The sequence below is a fragment of the Gossypium raimondii genome, chromosome 3 (genome assembly GCF_025698545.1).
Source record: "Gossypium raimondii isolate GPD5lz chromosome 3, ASM2569854v1, whole genome shotgun sequence".
In the NCBI taxonomy this organism is placed as follows: Eukaryota; Viridiplantae; Streptophyta; class Magnoliopsida; order Malvales; family Malvaceae; genus Gossypium; species Gossypium raimondii.
Window position 1 is genome coordinate 56513972 of NC_068567.1, and position 23911 is coordinate 56537882.

At 32.8% G+C, this 23911-nt stretch overlaps 1 protein-coding gene across 1 annotated transcript; it reads right to left on the reverse strand.

The window, feature by feature from the left end:
• Positions 1–15034: 15034 nt before the first annotated feature.
• On the reverse strand, positions 15035–20473 carry LOC105794864 (probable serine/threonine-protein kinase At1g54610). Its single transcript, XM_012624236.2, has 8 exons — positions 19499–20473; positions 18634–18918; positions 18121–18438; positions 17202–17429; positions 16810–16910; positions 16411–16525; positions 15643–16101; positions 15035–15451 (listed from the first exon to the last, which is right to left on the reverse strand). Exons 1-8 carry the CDS (start codon positions 19952–19954, stop codon positions 15302–15304), a joined length of 2112 nt encoding a protein of 703 aa, XP_012479690.1. The 5' UTR covers positions 19955–20473; the 3' UTR covers positions 15035–15301.
• Between the last annotated feature and the right edge of the window lie 3438 nt (positions 20474–23911).

Genomic DNA, 23911 nt, shown 5'->3' on the forward strand with positions numbered 1-23911 from the left:
AGGTGAATCAAGATAAAACCGAGCCTAGGTTAGGGCCACACAATCTGCCACACGAGCCCACACAGGGACATGTTCCCTCTAATACCCTAGGTTTTGCGATTCTTACACTGCCTACGACCCTCCACACGACTTGCTACACGATCGTGTCTCTCTTGTAGGTTGATTTTACAATTTTCATACGGCTTCAATTTGTTACGCTGCACAACCACACGGTCGTGTATCCCCTCCACGATCCGGTCACACGACCATGTGTCCCATATTTTTTATGTAAGACCCAATTTATGCCCAGGCCCAAAATTACAACCCAAATTCCAAACCCAAAAAATAACAAGGCCCAAATGGCCCAAAATTAAAACAATTTCAGCAAAAATCAGAAACCTAGAAACCCTAGTGCGCCGCATCTTGCTACCCATGTGCCTCCAGCGCATTCGTCGCCCGAGGTCTGCCACCGCCAGCTGCGCCTTACACCAATACAGCAAGTTGACTTCGCCCGAACCTGCAACACGTGAAAACAACAAGGACAAACAGAGCAAAAAACAAGAAAAAACAAGAAAAAGAAACAGATAGGACCTTGTAATTTCGGCTATAAAGCCATTTTTCTGAAACGATTGTAAGGGGGAGAACAAATGTAAAGAAAAATATATTGAGAAATCAATACAAAAATCGCAAAAATTTAAAAAAGTTGTTCTTCCTTTTTATTCTTCTTTTCGAGTTCATTTTTTTTCTTTCTTTTTTTTTTCAATCATATATATACATATATATATATATATAATAGTTTATATTTACGGAAAATACAAAAAAATTGATTTTTTTTACCTTCTTGAATTTTTTACCCATCATGCATGGGGTGGAGCGACACGCGTCGACGGTGGAGCTTCACCGGATTTTTGGAGAGGGGAGGGGATTTTGAGAGAAAAAATCAGTTTTTTTTTAAGAGAAAGGGCAGAAAATGAAGTTTAGAACTTTTTTATTTATAAAGGTAATAGAAGCAGCGCTTTTTGCCCTTAGGGTCAGTGCCAAACGACGTCGTTTTGGCCCTGACCATGTGCATGACCCGACCACGGGGAGGATCCTCGTGTTTTCTAAAGGGGATATTTTCATGACAGTCCCCTGCTTTCTTCAAATATTCTGACTTGGTCCTATTTCATTGTTTTCTTTTATTTTGGATCTAGCCACAAGTTTTACTTCATTTCATTTTGGTCCATTGAGGTCTCGCGTTTTAGAACTTTGGGTTTGCTTTCTTTCGGTCCTTCCATTTTACGCTGTCATAATTGGATCCTTTCCGTTTTCCTTTATTTGAATTGGCCCTATATTTTTATTTCATTTCGATTTAATCCTTTTTAGCATCTTTTATTATTTAGTCAATTTTGTTAACTTTATTATTTTAATGTTACCATTATTATTATTATTATTATTACTATTATTATTATTATTATTATTATTATTATTATTATTATTATTATCATTATATTTCCATTTATATTTACTTATGTAATCTCTAAATTTATGTGCCATGTTATATTATATTATTATTATATAAGTGCTTATATATATATATTTCATATATAATTTATTTAATATATATAAATACTTTTTTATATATATATGCATATTTATGTACGTATATCTATATACCTTTTTTCTTCTCATGAATATATGTATACATACTTATATATATGTATTTTACTTAATTATTTTAAAATACTCATATGTATATACATTTTTATATTTTATAATTTTCATATATATTTTCCTTTATTTTTATGTTCATTTATGTACTTATTTATATGTTTATTTTATGCTTTAGTTTATTTATTTGTTTATTTGCTATAGTATATGCATGATTGATTTATTATTCGTTTTGTTCATTTTATTTATATAATCATGTTTATTATTCCATCATGCATATAAATATCATATTTCAAAAAAGAGAAAATATTTCTAATTGAGGCAATATTTAGCGTTTGGAAATTCGAGAAAACGTGCCCTAAGGTGCTGGGTGTCGATTTTTCTCATTCAACCAAATAGCTAAATATCCTTTCAAAAATTTTAAAATAAGGCAATGTTTTGCGTTTGGGAAATTCGAGAGAACGTGCCCTAAGGTGCTGGGTGTCGATTTTTCTCGTTCAACCAAATGGCTAAATATCCTTTTAAAAAATTTTCGAAATAAGGCAATGTTTTGCATTTGGGAAATTCGAGAAAACGTGTCCTAAGGTGCTGGGTGTCGATTTTTCTCATTTAACCGAATTGCCAAATATCCTCTTGAATTTCAATCCATATCATCCGAGTTTTTTTAGGATAGTATTTTTTAACTTCATTAAAGTTTTCAATTTTTCGACACTAAGACATTAAGTAATCAACTAGGTACCAATTTTGGGCGTATCGATGGTGCTAATCCTTCCTCGTGTGTAACCGACTCCCGAACTCGTTTTTCTGAATTTCGTGGACCAAACTTGTTGTTTTAATAAAATCAAATCATTTATTAAAAACAACCACTTTTCAAGGTGACCCGATCACACCTTATCAAAAAGGATCGGTGGCGACTCCCATTTTCGTTTTCATTTTCAAAAACCAAAGTCGACCCCGTTTTCCATCAAAAAAATGGTGTCAACATTTTAGATTTTATAATTTTGGCCCCTACTTTACAGATTTTACAATTTTGCCCAGAAGTTTATGATCTATTCAGTTTAGTCTCTAATTGATTTCTGAACTGGTTTAGTATATAATATTATTCAATTAAGTCCCTGATACTATGAATTATGTTAAAATCTATGAATTGATTGATCGTATTAATATGATGATTATATAATTACATGAATTGTGAACAATACATATTGCTATTGCTTTGGTGTTTGTGATTGTACGTATAGCATGCTTTATAACACCGTTAAATCGAACACTTAATAAGCATGACTTTTGCCACTGAGTTGAACTATTATAAACATATTAATTGCTACTGTATTGAACTGTTATAAGCATATTGATTGCTACTGTATTGTTCTATTAAAAGCATAATTAAATACTATCGTATTAATCTATTTGAGCTTGCCTAATTGCATTGCATGGAGTGGAACTATATGCACGGAGGAAGTGTTAGCAGCTTGTCTACACCGTTTAGTGGTTTATCCACACTGTATTGGCAGCTTTAATTTGCAAATTTGTTGAGCATCCACAACCTACTGGCAGCTTGTCTGCAAAAACTTTTTATTAAAAAAAAACCTGGTGGTTCATCCACCTATTTTATTATTAGTGTTTTATCCACACCGTACTAACAGCTCATCTGCAACGTTAGTGGTTCATCCACACCGTAGTGTAAAGGTAGAGGAGTTTTGGGAAACTCCTACTATGGTGTGTAACGGAGTTAGGTAGGACCTATTCTGATTAATTAAAATTGCATTCATAAGACATACATGGCTTTGAACATTGAGATAATATGTTGATGATTGTTTTGATTTAGCGATATTTTGTATTGTTAATTAATTGTGATTTATTCTACGAATTAATATTTTGTATATTTTGTCTACTGCTTGCACCGGTTTTCTTGTGATTGAATTCACACTGAGCTTCATAGCTTACTTCCCTTTTATTTCCATCTTTACAGATAACCCACAAGGTTAGTATACAGACACGACATCCAAAGGGCTTGGAAATGTTTTATTTTAATGAGAGTATCATTAGGTATTTTTTTATAATTTTGGTTATTTCGAGACTATATTATTATTTTTTATTTTGTGGCATGAAACTCATATTTAAGGTTTATTTAGCATGCATAACATTTAACTTAATTATAAAATATGGTTTTTATTTAATTAAGGATGACATATAGATTTATTAAAACAAGTAAAAATCACTTTTCATTGCTAGATTAAAATTAAAAATTTTTAGTAATAAATAAATGGAAAATTATCTAAGTTTTTCTTAAAGAAGTCACTCTTACACGAAAAGTTAAACTAAAATGTTTTTTATAACTCGTCATTTTTTTTTTTAAATGGACTAAATTTTCTTCTAAAGTAAATTAATGTTTTAATTTGACTATTTTATAAACTCCGATCATACTAGACTATTTTGGTGGTTGATGTAATCTCACGAATTCGAGCCTAATACCTAGACCGAATTGGGGAGGGTACAATTCAAGTTTGCTTCATATAAAGCATAAATTTTATATAAATATTTTCTGTATAACATAACTAAGAAGTGTTTATTATATATAAAGTTAAGGTTATATAATATATAAGAATTTTATAATAATATTTTTCTTTATTTGTATGTAATATTTTGGTTATATGATATGCATATAAATTTTATTTATTTGAATTATTTTCTAGAATATATATATATATATATATATAAGACATGAGTTTGGGAAGAATTTTAAATTTGATAAAAAATATTATTTATTATATTATTAATTTGACATTTGAATAATTTTATTTTATTATTAAATTTTGAATATTGAAAAATATTTATTATATTTAAGCTTAAGGTGAAAAAAGTCTTTAGTGAAAAAAATTCAATTAAGCCCTTAAAAAATGCATTCAATTCAACTCTTAATGAGAAAAAAAAAATCACTAGGCCCTTCCTATAATAGAAACTGTCATCAACTGATTTGACTGTTAATAAATGCTTATGCAGTTGACAAAATCAATTAGAAGCTAACACGTGAATGCCACCTAGACGAATATGCTAACATGGCATGAGACATACCATATATTAAAAAAAAATCCTAAAATGTATAACAAAAAATACTAAAAATGCACATCTAGAATGAAATAATTGGACAAATGAACGTCCAAGCTTATTTGAATTTGGATACCTATTTGTCCATTTCATTCTAGATATAGTTCATAATACTATAAAAATATTAAATAATTGTAAAAATTATAAATTAATAAAATTATCGATAATTAATAAAAATTCTTACAAACTTCAAAACTATAAAATTTTAAAATATACACAAATTTATAAAGATTATTATTTGGTATGGTAACATAAAAGTCTTAAAATATACGAAATATTTTGTTACTGTAATTTCTCTTCTCCCAATCTTGACTGTTAATCAATAATGGCTGCCTTTTGAAACCAAACACTATTTGGATTTTAGAATAATTACTTTGTTTTTGAAAATGTGGCTCAGTTGGGAGAGCATTAGACTGAAGATCTAAAGTCACGTGTTTGATCCATGCTCGATAATAATCCTTATAAATTTGTGTATATTTTAAGACTTTTATGTTACTATATCAAATAATAAACCTTATAAATTTGTGTATATTTTAAAATTTTATAATTTTGAAGTTTGTTAGAATTTTATTAATTATCGATCATTTTTATTATTTTATAATTTTTTACAATTATTTAATTTTTTTTATAATATTCTGAACACACATCTAGAATGAAATGATCAAATAAGTGTCTAAATTCAAATAAGCTTGGGCGTTCATTTGTCCAATTTCATTCTAGATGTGCACTTTTAGTATTTTTTGTTATACTTTTTAGGATTTTAATTTTTTTAATATATGGTATTTGGCATCCCATGTCAACATACTTGTCTAGGTGGCATGTCACGTGTTAGCTTTTCAATGATTTTGTCAATTGCGTAAGCATTTGTTAACAGTCAAATCAGTTGATGACGGTTTCTATTATCGAAAGGGCCTAATGAATTTATTTTTCTCATTAAGGGTTCAATTGAATGCATTTTTTAAGAGCTTAATTGAATTATTTTTAATAAAAAAATTTACCTTAAGCCTAAATATAATAGATAAATATTTTTCAATATTCAAAATTTAATAATAAAATAAAAATTATTCAAATATCAAAATAATAATATAATAAATAATAATTTTTTTATAAAATTTAAAAGTCTTTCCAAACTAGACCTGTCCATGGGCCGGGCCAGGTTCGGGCCCACAAAAAATTTTAGCCCGTTTACTAGGCCCGGGCCCGGCCCGAAATATGGGCCTGAGATTTTGCCCAGGCCCGGCCCGAAGAAAAAATATGGGGCCCGGCCCGTTTTAAATTAAAATTAAAATTAAAATTATTTTTTTAATAAAATTAAAACTAATTGTTATTAAAATTAATTGTTAGTAAAATTATCAAATTATTAATTGTTAATTGTATTAATTGTTGTAATAAAATCTAACATTTGATTAGTAAATTTATCAAATTATTAATTGTATTAATTGTATTAATTGTTGTAATAAAATCTAACATTTGATTAGTAAATTTATCAAATTATTAATTGTATTAATTGTTGTAACAAAATCTAACATTTGATTAGTAAAACAAACTTGATATTTTATTATTATTATTTTGTAACACTAGTCAAGGAAATGAAAGTAAATAAACTTAAAATAAAAACTATTATATTTTAAAATAAAAATATATATATTTAATATTTTTCGGGCCGGGCCGGGCCGAGCCAAAAAAAAATTTGCCCGAGGCTCGGCCCATTTTTTAAACGTGCCTAAAATTTTGCCCAAACCCATATTTCGGGCCTATATTTTTACCCAAACCCTCCCATATTTCGGGCGGGCCGTCAGGCCGGGCTAGACCGCCCGGCCCATGGACAGGTCTATTCCAAACTCATGCCTTCTATATATTTTAGATAATAATTCAAATATATAAAATTTATATGCATATATATAACCATAAATATTACATACAAATAAAAGAAAAATATTACATACAAATTCATATAATAATATTAATTATGTTTATAAAATTCTTATATATTATATAACCACAACTTTATATATAGTAAACACTTCTTAGTTATGTTATATATGATTTTTCTATTAAAATAAAACATTTATATAAAATTTATGTTTTATATGAAGCAAACTTGTATTGTGCTACCATCATGCATAAATAAAATTAATTATTACGTTCAAAATATATTTTATAGAACATCAAATTTATTTGAATATGTTTAAGCCTACTTAACTCGACCTTATCCAAATTTAAGAATATTTGAGCACAAACAAATCCAAAAAGGCCTAAGAGTAACAGCCCGATTCTAGGCCTAGTCGGAACAGTAGTTTCGGGACCACAAATTCGACAAGGGAAAATATGACTATTATTATATTTTTATGGTCTACAATTTTACGGAAAAATTTCGTAAAAATTTCGTTCAAAAATTTCGACGTTTGGGCACTCAATTTAGTCAAAAGGACTAAATTGTAAAAAGTGCAAAAGTTGAGTTCTACATGTTAGAAGTGTCAAATTGTTATGAAATTCTAAATTGGGGGTCCTTATGTGGTAATTAGACCATTAGTTAATTGATGGACAAAAATAGACATAAGAAATGGGTGAAATAGATTTTTTTAAATGGGGGGCATTTTGGTCATTAGTAAATAAATAGAATTAAAATGGGAAAAAGATGGAAAAATGGTGTCCATCTTCATTAAGTTGCTGCCAAAATTTGGAAGACACCATAGCTAGGGTTTCTTTGCTTTCTCAAGCTCATAGTAAGTGCATCCTAGCCCCGTTTTTAATGTTCTTTGCATTTTTGAAATCCTCGTAGCTCGGTTTAGCTTATTTTACTGTTAATTCATGTTAGGGTTTATATTTAGAAAAATACCCATAGGTGAAAAGTGTTTATTTTGCTGTTTTATGGTGGAATATGAAGCTAGAAATTATGTTAAACAACTTTTGCTAAGCGATTTTAAACGAAAACCGGTAAATTGACATAATCGGTAAAAAATAGTTAATGTTCAAAAGTATGTGTTAGAGTGAGAATTTGATGTTGCCATAGAAGGGAAAAATGTTCAGCATGTCATAAAACATAAGAATAAGTGATGAAGTTTAATTTCCGAGCTTGAGGACGAAAGTGTAATTATGCAAAAGTTTGGGGCAATATTGTAATTTTTCAAAAAGTTGGGTGGTGGATTATTTTAATAAATGTGGACATTAAATGAGTTAAATTTTCCATTATAGATCAAGAAAGATGAGAAGACTGCCTCAAACGGGGAAAAGAGAAGGTAGTGGAGTAAATTGCAAAATTTCGATATTTTGCACCGAGGTAAGTAAACATGTGATTTAATGCATTATTTTGATATTATTCAATTTATGTTAGTATTTAATAGAACATAGAATAAATATTTGGCAAAATCCTAAAAATGTGGTTAAGTTGGGAAAGGTGGTAAAGTGTTGAAAATATGGGTTTCGGTTGAACACTCGGAATAAGCCGGAGTACATTGAATATGAAGGGGTTGCTAAGTGCTGATTCCCCGACTCATTGGTGGTTGCTAAGTGCTGATTCCACCGTATCTTTAAATGTGAAGGGGGTTGCTAAGTGCTGATTCCCCCAATGGGTTGCTAAGTGCTGATTCCCCGAATCATTGGTGGTTGCTAAGTGCTGACTCCACCATATCTTTGAATGTGAAAGGGGTTGCTAAGTGCTGATTCCCCAAATCACTGGTGGTTGCTAAGTGCTGAATCCACCGATAACGGTTAACATTCCGAGTGTTCAACGAGGAAATTGGGAAGGTGAATATTTATGAATGGTGGACAAATTTATGGGAGGAATATTGGGTTTGATACATAGTCAACCCATGTATAAGGTAAGAGGAAGTATCAAAAACTACAAAAGAGCAAATTAAATATAAAACTGTTTTGAACAACGGCAGTTGGGAAACTTTGAAAAATCACCATAAATGGTGGAAAATGAATTGGAGGTTGAATAATATATGAAATTAAAGTTGAGTGAGTCTATTTTCATATGAAAGAAATTAAGCAAGCAAAAGAGTTGTATATTTGGGGATATTTGAATTTATTTGAGACAGGGCTGGATTGATTTTGAAATCCCCTGTTCCAACTTTGGAAAATAACCAAAAATTGTAAAAAAATAATTATGGCCTAAAATTTATATTCCTGGATTCCTTATTGAGTCTATTTTTAATAGAAACAAATTAGACCATTGTTTGAATTTTTTACAGAGAGTTAAGTAAATTTTAGTAAAGGGAGGTCAGAACCGTCGGGCAGTGAAACAAGGGAAAGTTTAAAGAATAAACTGTACTAATTGGCTAAACCAAAAATTCTGAAAATTTTATGGTGGAAACATACATGAGTCTAGTTTTTGAGAAAATTTATGGGACTTAATTTGGAGTCCTGTATCTCTAGATAAAAATAAATTAGTGTCTGTGACACAGAAAGACAGTTTGCTGGAAATTAAACGAACTTTGAAATTTATGTGTGATTAAAATTATGTTGCTATAAAATCATGTGGGAAATTTATTTATTTGTCATATGTTTACTTACTAAGCTATATGCTTACTCATTTTTATTTTCCCTTGATTATAGTGACATCAGCCAGCTTGGAATTTGGACGAAGTCAGGAAATCATCCACACTATCATCAACTTTTTGGGTATTTGTAATTAATATTTTGAAATATGGCATGTATAGATTACTTTATGTGATGTGGTATAAATATATATATAGTGTTGTTCGGTTTAATATGTTGGTGATTATTAATGGAAAAATTATGTTTGAACATATATCTGTAATTGGTTGGAAATATTGAAGTTGTTTGAAATTGTTTTTGGAAAGTTGCAGGGGGTTTTATGTAAAAACAAGCAGAAATTCTGCCGAAATTTTTATAAAAAAAAATTTATAAGTGTTTGAGTTCTAGTAATACCTCATACTCTGTTTCAGCAAGGAACACGGGTAAGGGGTGTTACATTCTCGAAGTGAATCTCGGATCTCTATCCGATATAATAGACTTAGGCACCCCGTGTGATCTCACTATTTCAGCAACATATAACTCCGCCAACTTGTCAAGTGAGTAATCAATGCGTACAGGAATGAAATGGGCTGACTTTGTCAGTCTATCAACAATTACCCAAATAGCATCCTTCTTCTTTGGAGTCATAGACAATCCTGTCACAAAATACATCGTGATACTATCCCACTTCCACTCTGGAATCATTACCGGCTGAAGTAAACCCGATGGTACTTGATGCTCAGCTTTTACTTGTTGACAAATTAAACACTTTGATACAAATTTCGAGATATTCTTTTTCATGCCCGGCCACCAATACAATTTCTTCAAATCATTATACATTTTCACACTATCTGGGTGAACTGACAAATCACCACTATGTGCCTCACATAAAATGGTCCGAATTAACTCATCATTCCTCGGTACACATACTCTATCCCGGAACATCAGGCAATCATCTGAACCAATTCGAAAATCTGAGTCAACACCTGCTTTACACTGAGCTCTCCTGGCTTGCAATTTACTATCATCCTTTTGAGCTTCCTGAATTTGCTGAAGAAATAACGGTCTAGCTCTCAATTCAGCCAAAATTGAACCATCATCAGAATAAGCTAATCTCGTACTTATAGCTCTCAAAGCAAATAAAGATTTCCTGCTCAAGGCATCAGCAACAACATTAGCTTTTCCAGGATGATAATCAATCACTAGCTCATAGTCTTTTATTAGCTCGAGCCATCTCCGTTGTCGCAAATTCAAGTCTTTTTGATTCATTAAATACTTCAAACTCTTATGATCAGTGAAGATTCGACATTTCTCACCATACAGATAATGACGCCAAATTTTTAAAGCAAAAACAATAGCAACCAATTCTAAATCATGTGTCGGATAATTCTTCTCATGCGGTTTCAGCTGTCTCGAAGCATAAGCTATTACTTTGCCCTCTTGCATTAACACACACCCAAGACCATTCAACGATGCATCACTGTAAATTACAAACTCCTTCCCGGACTCAGGTTGCACCAACACTGGCGCCTCAGTCAATAATGCCTTCAACTTCTCAAAACTCTGTTGACATTTATCGGTCCATTCAAACTTGACATTCTTCTGCAATAACTTAGTCATAGGAGAAGCACTCATCGAGAATCCCTTGACAAACCGTCTGTAATAGTCGGCTAAGCCCAGAAAACTTCTAACCTCGGTCACATTCTTTGGTGGCTCCCAATCAACAATTGCTGAAATTTTTCTTGGATCAACCCGAATACCTTCACTTGAAACTATATGTCCCAAGAATCCAACTTCGCGAAGCCAAAACTCACTTTTGCTGAATTACACTTTCGTCCCCAAGCTCGGAAATTAAACTTCATCACTTATTCTTATGTTTTATGACATGCTGAACATTTTTCCCTTCTATGGCAACATCAAATTCTCACTCTAACACATACTTTTGAACATTAACTATTTTTTACCGATTATGTCAATTTACCCGTTTTCGTTTAAAATCGCTTAGCAAAAGTTGTTTAACATAATTTCTAGCTTCATATTCCACCATAAAACAACAAAATAAACACTTTTCGCCTATGCGTATTTTTCCAAATATAAACTCTAACATGAATTAACAGTAAAATAAGCTAAACCGAGCTACGAGGATTTCAAAAATGCAAAGAACATTAAAAACGGGGCTAGGATGCACTTACTATGAGCTTGAGAAAGCAAAGAAACCCTAGCTATGGTGTCTTCCAAATTTTGGCAGTAACTTAATGAAGATGGACATCATTTTTCCATCTTTTTCCCATTTTAATTCTATTTATTTACTAATGACCAAAATGCCCCCCATTTAAAAAAAATCTATTTCACCCATTTCTTATGTCTATTTTTGTCCATCAATTAACTAATGGTCTAATTACCACATAAGGACCCCCAATTTAGAATTTCATAACAATTTGACACTTCTAACATGTAGAACTCAACTTTTGCACTTTTTACAATTTAGTCCTTTTGACTAAATTGAGTGCCCAAACGTCGAAATTTTTGAACGAAATTTTTACGAAATTTTTCAGTAAAATTGTAGATCATAAAAATATAATAATAGTCATATTTTCCCTTGTCGGATTTGTGGTCCCGAAACCACTATTCCAACTAGGCCCAGAATCGGGCTGTTACACTAAGTCTTAGATAATCTTAGCACAAAAAATTAAGAGCCCAAGAAAAATTCGAGTTCGAGAAATCTTGAGCTTATTCAAGTCCGAGCTAATCTGAACTCAAAATAATCAAAATTTAAAAACAATCTAATTCGTGTCCACCCATTATCACCTCTATCCATGATTGTCTATTCCAAGAATATCATCTAAAAGGTCTTACTATAAACATTGATCAAACATGCAACCTTCAAATATTCAATCTAATGCTCTTCCAATTGAGCTATCCCCATAATTGTATTGTAGTTTTAGAAAGAGTTTATTTATTTCTTAACTCTCGATAGTATTTCAACTCCATTAAATTGTTGTTTAATAGTCGAGATTTGAAGATGAAAAATTACAGAACAAAACAAAACCTTTGCTCCCAAAATCTAAACCCCTCTTCACTCATCATTCTTTTTCTTTTGGCACATTATAAGCAAGGTCGTTTGAATCGGACCAGCTGATTGGACCAGAAATCGATTAGGATATTAATTTGGAGAAGGGTATTGAATCAGTCAACTTAGGAATTGGTATGGGTTGGACAAAAAACCGATTAAATTGAGTTTTTAATATTTTTAAACGTTTCATAAATTTTCTAATGAATTATCCGATCGAGCCAATAAATCAATAAACTAACTAGTTCCACTATTAATCTAATTCTAAAAACTTTGATTACTTGAAGGAGGGGTCGAAGAGATGTAATATCTAAGCATGGAACTGTAAAGTGTTAACATAAAAATTTTAACTACTTGGTATTTCATATTATTGGCCACTCATTTTAATTATATCACTACTGCTATTTACTATTCATAGAATATTTATGGTCACTCATATTGGAGCTCTAGTATGACTAGACTTAGCAGCTAACATAATAACCAATATGGTCCAAACCGTATTTTCACCATTTTGTAAAAAATAAAATTTTAAATATTATTTTTATAGGTTAATATGTATAATAGAGGTCCCTTTGTTATCAAGACCTGATTAAATTAGTCTCTATATTATTAAATAGATCGATTTAATAATTATATTATTAAAATAATCAAATAATGCTAATTGGAATAGAATTAACATTTCTTGTTTAAAAAATATTATTTACTATTTAACAAACTTAATATTTTTAAAATTTTTATGTTTCGTAAATGAAATCTTTAGTTTTCAATCCGAAATATAATCTTTTAAATATTAATTAAATCATTCAAAATTCATAAAAATAAAGTTAATATAACTAGATATAGTAAATCAACTACTAATGACAAGCTAGAATATACATGGTTTATCAAGTTGACAACCTAAGTTTTCTGATCCGAAATTCACATAACTTTTAACTCGGTTAACCATTTTTTTATTTCGTTTTCACCAGAATAGTCACTGCTTCGCAAGCTATCATTTGACCTAATTTTAAACAAAGTGACCAAGGTTTTCTTCCTCCCCTTCACTTTGGCCAAAACTTACTATAACATTATCTAGCTATTTTTGTTTCGTTTTTACACTTTTAATAAGTTAGAAAACATCTCCTAATTATTTTCCATCTAAAAACATACACATTTCACTTAATTTTTTAAGCTTCCATCAATATCATGCTAAGCACCAATATGAAGAAGAAAGATGATAAAAGTTTGTTCATCTTTTCTTTTCTTTTTATATATATTATTGTATTACTTATAAAATAATATTATTTTAAGTAAAATATTAAATAAATATTATTATTTAACAAAATATCATTCAAAAGTCATCACGAGTAATTTAGCTTTTTCAATAAGATTTTCCCTTTGTTTTTATCAAGAATAAATTTTTAATATTATTTTGAATACTATAGGAATATTAGAGAGGCCTACTTATATTTTTAGGAGAGCTAAAATACATATACAAAGGGAAAAATTGCAAAAATCTTAAACCTTGGGGGGGCCTACTTATATTTTTGGGAAGGCTACAGTATATTTACAAAGGATTAAATTGTAAAAAAATTAAACTTTGGAGGGCAATGCCCCCCTGGGCCTCTACTTGGCTCCGCCATGGATGGTGATCCTTAGCGAAATTATTAACCCATAACGAAATTATTAACCCATAACATTATCATATTCTTTTCGATATAGAGTGTTTGAATTGGATTTACCAACCTATCTTCAAAATGAACCTTTTTTCTCTTCAACCAAATATTCCATAAGATAGCAACAAATTTGATTGTGATTAGCATTTCTGAGTTCTCATCCCTACAAAAAGGATCGCGAAGAACGAAATATTTCATACTTCTCTTAAGATCATCTATACTCAATCCCAAATCAAACCAAATTGCTTTAGCGAATTGTGAATTTAATGATAAGATATCAACATCCTCAAACCTAATGTTGTAGATAAAGGTTGCACCACAAGGTTGTATCCTTTTAGTAAGTTCATATTTGAGAATAATTTTAAAAGTAAAATTTGATTTTTTTTTTATTTTAAAGATTTTTTATACACTTTTAACAAAATTTAGATGATTATCTCATTACGAGGTCATTATTATCATGTGGCACAATTTTAAAGTTCACGTGTTCTAAACTTAATGACTTTACAAAAAAAGTACTAAAATAATGGATGGAAAAAACTTTAAATAACAAATTAGACAAAAAAAAACAGACACAAAATTGAAAGGAGATGTCAATTTCACAAGTCAAGTGAGTATTTAAGCCTAACAAAAGAGAAGGTGAAACCATTGTTATGGTCTATTTGGATGGGCGGTGGGTATAGCTTTAGAAGATTGAAAATAACAGTAGTAATGAGATTGGTTACCATAACGGTGAGTGTAGGTATTGCAACAATAAGATTAAAATTAATGATAAAATACATATTTGGATTCAAACTCTAAGATAATTTGTGATTAAAATAGAAAATGACCATTATGAACATTAATTTACAATTTGATTATAATACAATAAATAATCAAAGTTATTTTTATATCAAATAATGAAACATAAATAAAAATTATATTTTTAAAAAATAATTAAAAACTATATATTTATGATAGAAAAGTTGACCAATTTTTTGTTTCTCAAAGTATGCAAAGCGAGCTCAATAACTAATTTTACTCCACTCTTATGTCCATGATTGTTTAATCTTAATATGATTATGTAATTTAAATAAAAATTATTTCACTCATCTTCAATAAAATTACTAAATTTTATAAATCACCAGGTTATATTCATCTCGAATTTATACGATTTTTTCTTTTTGTACATTCCATATGAACTTTGTGTGACACAATGATATTAAAAGATGGGCTTGCTATACAAAATAGTAGCTGTAAAGTGTAAGCTAATTAATTATGATCTGTATGGGGCATCAGATGTTAGCTGATATTGTCCAGCTTCAACACCAGCAGAGAAGCAATATGAATTTGCTGTCAACTCAACTGTAGTTTGCCAACTTTAGAGTTTTGTCCTGTGAAGCCGTGCTCTTCTTCGAGCAAACTCTTGGATCTTACGGTCATGCTCTTTAAGCATTTGATTGACATTGTCGGATGGAGCAAGTAAAGGACCCGATACGTATATTTTGTTTCCCCTGGGACCTCCACCATGCTGCACCAGTATTTCATAAGAAACCATACCGGTCGAACAAAAGCCTAAAGAAGAAGATAAAACCAAATACTACTACTATCGGGAAAATGGGTTAACTACATCAGTAACATTGATTAAAGATGATTGCAAGATAAAGAATGTCGTCAATGATAAATGTTAGTTATGTATGCTTGATCAATTTTTTAACTAACCGGGCTTGTCTCCGTACTGCAGGCTCCTCCACCTCCTGTTACCGGGGATGCAGCAGTCTTCGGCATATGTTGCTTGACATCATGTCTTCTGGCAGACTCAAAATCATTAAAAGATCTTCGAGGCTTGGCTCCATGGTTTACTGCTTGCAGGGTCAAGGGTCCAGGTTTCTGTCTGTGATCGTCAGAAGCCAAAGTCCTAGTCGCTACTAAGCCGGATAATTTCGATAAGTTAGCTTTGGATGAGACCATAGGAAGATCATCATGTTCCTTGCCAGACTTTCTAAACAAGGAGCCACCAACCAATGGACCCGAATATGAAATTTTCTTTCTATTGTGCTCCAGGAAATCTCTGCTTTCTTCTTTTGCAGCAGGTGTCTGTTTAGGGGGTGGGGGCTCCATCAAAATACCAGTGTTGAACATCTGACTCTTGCTTTTCAAATTAGGATGGGGATGTCTTCTCTGTAATTAATGGGGGAGAATCGAATATGGTTAGCTATACAGAAGCATGAGCCGAGGGCACTGAGGAAGAAAATAAGAAAAATGCTTGAGAAATATTTGAATATAAAAATAGTTCCTCCTGTTCTCACCAAAAAGCACTTAAGTGACTGCACACAATGTTTACATTCTTGAGAAATGTTTTGTTGAACAACAACTCAAATTTATATCCTTTACTACAAAAGAAATTTCAGAACACAATATGATCTTGTTTCGTATGACTAGTACTTGAATGAACAACAATCAGATCTATTTTCTTTTAAAAACAATTACCTGCGTTGATGTGGCGAACTCGGTATTAGACTTGGATGCTGGTACCGCAAGTGGTTCCTTTTGTCCCCTCCTTTCCATGTCAACCCTTGAACCCCTACTCTCAACTGCTCTTTGCCTAAGGGAAATATAAGAATAGATTAATCTGAAGGACACTTCTTAGTAGTAAGTAAGCCTCTTCTTACAACTCCACAGAAAATGTGTGTGTGTGAGAGTGTATGAGTGTGTATACATATATATCAAAGAAACACTTATTCTATTGAAGAAGAGCAGTTATTAATGTTTGCCATTATCAGACAAAGGTAAGAAAGTAGACGATAAGGCAGACAAGTAATTTATACCAGAAATAGAATATAACCATGCTGATCTTTTAAGTTGATATGAATCAAATTTAACATGTACCTTCTAGCTTCTTCATCCCTCAACTTAGCGTCAATCTCCTTGCTAGGAGGATACCTCGGTAAACTTGAAGGATCACACGCAAGAGGTTGTGTTGTAAAGAACTGACAAAAGAGGAAGAGAAGAAAATAACCTGTGAAAATTCGTAACAACTAAGACCATAAAGAATTTAATAATTCAACAAGCTAAAACATGTATTTTCATGGTTGCAACACACTCATCTTAGTTCTGATTCAAAGACTACAAAGAAAAATGTTTTTAACTCCACTATTTAGAAAGAGGTCAGTATATGATCCTTAATTTACTTTGCAATAATAAATCCATGCCAAAAAGGAGCACACAACATTCCTCTATTAAATAAATTCATTGGAGATGATTGATCATATTGTGACTACCTCACTCTTCAAAGCAAAAGCTGCAGTTCTTCGACTAACAGGGTCAATTGAAAGCAAGGTCTCCATGAGAGTTACAGTAGGAGAAGGAAAGTCTTTAAATGTTTCAGCAACACATCGTCTATATGGGTGTAGAGGCTTGAACACAGTTGAATGAGGTAGTTTTGCTTTTCTCCAGTATTCATCAGTTGGCGAGCCACAAAGCTTAAAGATCTTATGTAATTGCTCAACCTACAAGGTCCAAAGAACTTAATTCATACCTGCATTTACTTTAAATACAAAGGAGAAAACAAAAAAGCCTGCCCTAGTATTTTTTTTTTTTTTTGAGAATATTAAAATTTAAAACTAGCAAGGAAGTTTATACATATGTGCTCATTCGCACATGGATAGGAGATGAAATCACCTAAAGAGAAATTTGGATTTATAAATCATATTGCTTCTTCATGGAAGAATGGGGGGAAAGCACACTACAAAAACATGCATCATATCATACACCAAAACCATTTATTAGAATATATCTGAACTGCCATTTTTGTTTGCAAACATCAGCTTTTGCACGTTTGCATGGTCTAAACACAAAGATCAACAGGCAAGTTTAATCAAGTTCAAAGTAAAGACAACCTAATAACACAAAACCACTTACAATCAAAATCTAAGGCATACATTTGCATAATCTTTTATTCACACGAGATCCAAACTCCAAGAAAACTTGAATAACAGTATAAGCAAGCATGAACTGTTATAATGACCGTACCAAGTTCCATATTATTTCTCTTTACCATCACAACCCTGAGTTAAGTCCAGGAACTTCTAGTCAATACTTTTCTCTCAAATACTCTCTTGGAATTATAATGACCATAGTTATATTAACAGTGAAGAACAAAACGGCTACTCATTAAAATTAGGCTCTTGAATGTGGTACCTCTGTTTTCCCAGGCAAAATAGGTTTGCCTGAATACAGTTCCCCAAGTATGCAACCAGCACTCCATAAATCTACAGCAACCCCGTAGTGAGAAGCTCCTAACAAAAGTTCTGGTGGTCGATACCAAAGAGTCACTACACGATTGGTCATTGGAACACTATCGTGAGGATCAAAATGACACGCTAATCCAAAATCTGCAATCTTCAAGATTCCATTACTGTCAATGAGAAGATTTGAACCCTTTATGTCACGATGAAGGACACCATGACTGTGACAATGATCAAGTCCACTTAGAAGTTGCTGCATGTAGCATTTAATCTGACTCAAAACCGAAAGAAAGTCATTAACAAACAAATACTGAAATTAAAAGAAACATCCATTAACATCTGAATAAATTGTAAATTGAAGGTAGGTAGGTGACTGCTACACCCACATTGCATCTAAACACCGGTTTATTAAGAGAAAATGTTGAACAGCAGCCAGAGATAACAATGAAAGCCATTATAAGGTTACCTGAGGTTCTGAAAACTTGTTCCTGGGAAGTGATGCAAGTCCCACAAGATCATGTTCCATATATTCAAAAACAAGGTATAAGCTGCACCCCGTTGAGGATGTGATCAAGCCTTCCAGTTTCATAACATTTGGATGATCAAGTCTTCGCAAGAGAATAATCTCCCTCGCCATAAACTTTGCGCTTTCAGGATCATGATTATCAAACTGCACTCTTTTCAGAGCCACAAGTTTATTATGAATGAGGTCACGAGCCTTATACACACTACTATAGGTTCCTTGGCCAATCTGCAAGAATGAAATACCATCATGCAAAAACCAAATGAAGGAAAATGAGAATTTCATCATGGAAAATAGACTTGATATAGATGCATAATTGGCTGAGTTTCAGTGTCAAACTAAACCACTATGAACCCTACTACAAGAATACAGGATCTTCAAAGATGCGTGCTTACATTACCAAAAAAGGGGCAAACCATAGACTTGATGTTAGAAAAGTATTTCAACTAATAAGATGTATATGTGTATATGTGTATAGAAAAAGAGAGAGAGATCTGCTTGTTAGAACTAATTACTCTGATCATATAAAGGTTCCCTATCCAATTGACATCCCAAATTAGTTACTATACTAGTGAAATTATGGAACAAATAAACATAGGCCAGTTATAAAGTGTCCAACTGGCAAAGTGAAGTGATGTCAGCTTAAATATTCAATTAGTTAAATTAATGATCAATTCTAAAGCCTAATTTCTGAACATGATCATCTTCCATAGTTGTACTCAGTTCATTAGCATAGCTGTGTATAATGAGCATTGACCATGCTTCAAAATAAATGTAATACAAGACCAAGCCAAGTAAGAGAACTTACTTTATTCAACTTCTCAAAGGTACTGGCCCGTCGTGGTATCCATCCATTGATAGCTTCACCTGCCACAGCAACAAGCCAAGAAGGCCATCCTGCTGCAACCAGCTCTCCTTCTATGCTATTCAGCACCCTTTCTGAACCAGGATGGTGATGACCAGCAATCGTAACCCCACACTTTTCTACCTCATTTTTCACTACCACCTCAAACTTATCAAGGATCCTCTTATTCTCAACTTGATCATTATAAGAAAAACGACTGGAACCATTGGATTTCTTATTGACCAACAAGACTTTCACATCACCACCACCTTTTTTATCCTTTGATCGAACAACCTCCTCTCTTCCCGATGAATTAGCTCGTTGAACAAGCTTATCTAATGACCCTTTTCGCGTCAGCCTCTTTTTTTGGTTTTCACGGCTATCTTGAACAGCCGCAGACTTGGAACTCATGCAACCCATGTTTCAATGTTATATACACAATTACAATCAACAATAATAAACAACCTCCTTCAACAACAGTAATTCGCCATCTACACTAATACTAGCTAACTCTATATTAAAGTTGAAGAATTAAAACTACACGACGGATTGAAATCCAAGCTTCATCCTAAACTCGTTTGACCATTTCAAAGTTTACCACCCCCATGACCAAGTTTCCAAATTAGAATATGCTACAAGTAACATGAATATTGGACCTCAGAAGCTGATGAAAATAACTCCAATCCAAGAAACAATCAAAACCCAGAAATATTTCAGAAGACTACAACAGTGGGGAACAACATAGTACCTTGAAAGGTGTTAAGAAATGAGAAACAAATAGAAAGAGGAAGCTTTAATTAACCGCCAAGGAAACTAGGGCCGTCTTTGATTTTTGAGAAATGCATAAACATTTATTTATATAATATAAAAAATAATAGTCATATAATAATGACTTGTTCTAATACTTGATACTGTACTATCTATAAAAATATAAAACAGAGACGGCTTTCGCCGGCTCTAGCTCAATCAAGTCAACAAAAAACCATTCTCTCTTTATCTTTATCTTTATCTTTTGTTTTTCTCTATTTATTTAAAAAGATAAAGACAGAGACTGGAAGCAGTTAAAAAGCGAATTTTAGATTGAAAAAAGAGGTAAGCAGACTTTTCCTCTGTTTGGGGTGTTTGAATGTTGCATTTAACGCCTTCTGATTTTGACTGCTACATTCTTCTGTCTAGTTAGGGCTTACCACAAAATTGTTTACAATTCCAAAACTGACTATAGAGACCGTTGTTTTGGCCTACCCAATGATGAAGAGGCAGAGCAAAATGCATGGAGTTTCGAACTATTACCAATGATTCTCCGTATAAGTTTTCTTCAAGAATTGAATATGTTCGTAGTTGGCTTTTGGTTGGTGAGCTTGGAGAGCTTCAATGTTGCTCTAAAACTAGATGGGAGTTGAGGATTCAAGGCTTCTGAAGCTTTGAGCTAAGGGTTCTTACCTAAACAATGGTGGTAGGTGAATCAAAACGAAGACTGATCGAGTTTTAGAGTGCTGGAGGCGAGATAATTCCCCATTTACATCCCCAATATATGCCCCCTATGGCAGCAGAGAGTTACACTGCCCTTGATTGCTTATTAGAAGGAAGGTAATTGATGAAGGCGTGGAGGGATAGGGTGGAGGTTAATGTATGGAAGCATGGTTGGTTGAAGAAACCTCCACATTATAAAGCTGCATTGCTTCTTTCTCTTCAGTTCAACCTTTGATGACATTTTATTATGAACTGTATCAACAACCCCGCTTCGCGGGGGTTTCAAATTCTTTCCCATTATTTATTTACTAAAAAAGGCGCATTTAAAAACTGAGCCTTTATAAAAAAATTTACATCTAATTCATGGTTAGTGATAAAAAAAAACTCAATTTCTCTTTTCTTAAACGTTAATTGATCAGTATAAATTATCACGTCAACCAATGCCCCTTCGCTAAAGCCACATGATTTGGATCTCAGTACTCTATTCGTTCGGGGTAACTTGGTGTAACAGACATTAGAGAATGGATTAGTCAGTGGATTCAACAATATTCCAAGACAGAAATCAGACACAAAGTCATGTACAACGAATAGATCCTAATTCGTTGGCAACTTCGGAAACACAGGAACCAGGTCTGTTTCTCCAACCACCCACCAAATCTTACGGTAGTGCTATGAAATGTACAAATTTACCATCAACAGTACCAGGTTTTACTTCACTCGCGCAACATTCCTACTCACACCGATATTGGAGATAGCAGGCGACATGTATCGGAATACACGCCCGATCCAAGTCTCTCGCCCTCTTCAGTCATACTCGCCTTCATTCATCACAAAAACACAAGTTTATTTGGCGCTGCAGTGGGAATTACCGGATATGCTCCTTTTCCTATATACATGTCCACACATTACAACGGTCACTCGAAATTTCATAGCTAACTCCTTCTAGCTAGGACGATTTTGCTAAAGGTGAAACACCTCCGGATCTGACAGACAATTACTGGTTCCCTGGAGACAAGAGCCCTTACGACAGGATCTACAAATACTTCAGCATGGTATATACTTCACGTGGTCAACGGGGCGGCAAACACTACACCAGAGACTCCACCATCTTGCCTGCCGCGCAATACTCACTCAATCATCCAAGGGATGGTTTTAGCGTCCATCATATTTACCTTTTATTGCTTTTGATGTTTAACCAAAAAAAAGTTGTGTTCACATATTTACAAAGATAAAAAATCAAGTGTTATGCCGAACAAAGGTGATGGGTTGTTTCACTATGCTGATGGGATAAACAAAGCGCCGTTGTCTTTGGGAACTTTGGGTTGATAGAGTTTGTTAGTCAAAGTTTGTTCAATAAATCCCTATTTTCATGGGATATTTTAGCCTTTAAGTTTATTTGGCTGTTAGAAATGGCTCCTTTATTTTCTATTCTTTTAGTTGCTATGTAAGGTTATATAATAGTCTAGTATTTTCAATTTTACTCAACGCAGAATATCATTCTCCTCCATTTCTTTTGTTCTTTAATTATTTTTCCTTCTTCTTAAATTTGGTATCAATGCCATTAAAGAGCCTAGTTCATTTAGAAACTGCAGTCTTCTTAAACTATGGCAACAGAGGGATCTTTTGTGTAGCCAGCAATTCCGAAGTTTGACGTGCATTATGATCATTGGGCGATGCTTATGGAGAATTTTTTATGTTCCAAGGAGTATTGGGGATTGATGGAGAATGGGATTCCTATTGCAGCGAAAGATGCAACTAATGCACAGAAAAGGAGCATTGAAAGATAAAAAAAAAAACTAAAAGATTTGAAAGCCAAGAATTATTTGTTTCAAGTTTTGGATCATACAATTCTGGAGATATTTTTTAACAAGGATACATCAAAGAGCATATGGGATTCCATGAAGCAAAAATATCAAGGCACAAAACGAGTCCAGTGTGCACACCTGCAAGCTCTTCGCACAAAATTTGAAATTCTTCATATGAAAGTAGGGGAATTTGTTAATGAGTTTTTTGTTCGAACTCTCATCATAGTCAATAAGATGAAGGCTAATGGTGAGGTTCTGGAAGATGGTACTGTTGTTCAAAAGATTTTGAGATTTGTTTGTAGTATTGAGGAGTCTCGGGATACAAGTATCCTAACCATTGTTGAATTGCAAAGCAGCTTGCTAGTGCATGAACAGCGTATGAGATCTCATGATGATGAAGAACATGCTTTGAAGATCACTCATAGAGATTGTTCTAGTGGCTGGACTAGAGGTTGTGGTGGCTTCAAAGGTAAGGGAAGAGGACGAGGTAAGCAGAGTTTCGATAGAGCCACGATAGAATGTTATAGATGTCACAAGCTGGGATATTTTCAATGGGAATGTTCCAGTAAGAAGCAAATTATGCAAAGATTCAAGAGGAGATGTTATTGATGGCTTTTGTAAATACAGAAATCACTAACAGATAAGATACTTGGTTTCTTGATTCAGGATGTAGCAATCATATGTGTGGAAAGAAAGAGTACTCCTCAGATTTTGATGAAAATTTTAAAGATACAGTGAAGCTTAGCAACAACACAAGCATGGTTGTAATCGAAAGGGGTAATGTAAGGCTGCAAGTGGATGGAATGGTGCAGGTAATCACAGGGGTGTCTATGTGCCAGAACTAAAGAATAATTTATTAAGTATCGGATAGTTATAGGAAAAAAGGGTTGGTCATTCTGTTTCAACATAACAAATGCGAAGTGTATCATTCAGAGAAAGGTTTAATCATGTATACGAAGATGTCTAGGAACCGGATGTTCAGATTACATACAGTCTCTCAGTCCACATTGTCCACCTGTTTCAACACAACTACAGAAGAAAAGGTTCAGCTCTGGCATCGTAGATATGGACACTTGAGCTACAAAGGACTAAAGACACTTCA

Coding starts and splice junctions, on each gene's coding strand:
- LOC105794864 (XM_012624236.2), bottom strand. CDS start 19,954: ATGGGTTGCATGAGTTCCAAGTCTGCGGCTGTTCAAGATAGCCGTGAA. Junction 18,439..18,633: donor ACAAGTTTTCAGAACCTCAG/GTAACCTTATAA, acceptor GTTTTGAGTCAG/ATTAAATGCTACATGCAGCA. Junction 16,911..17,201: donor CTTTTGCTTTGAAGAGTGAG/GTAGTCACAATA, acceptor CTCTTTTGTCAG/TTCTTTACAACACAACCTCT.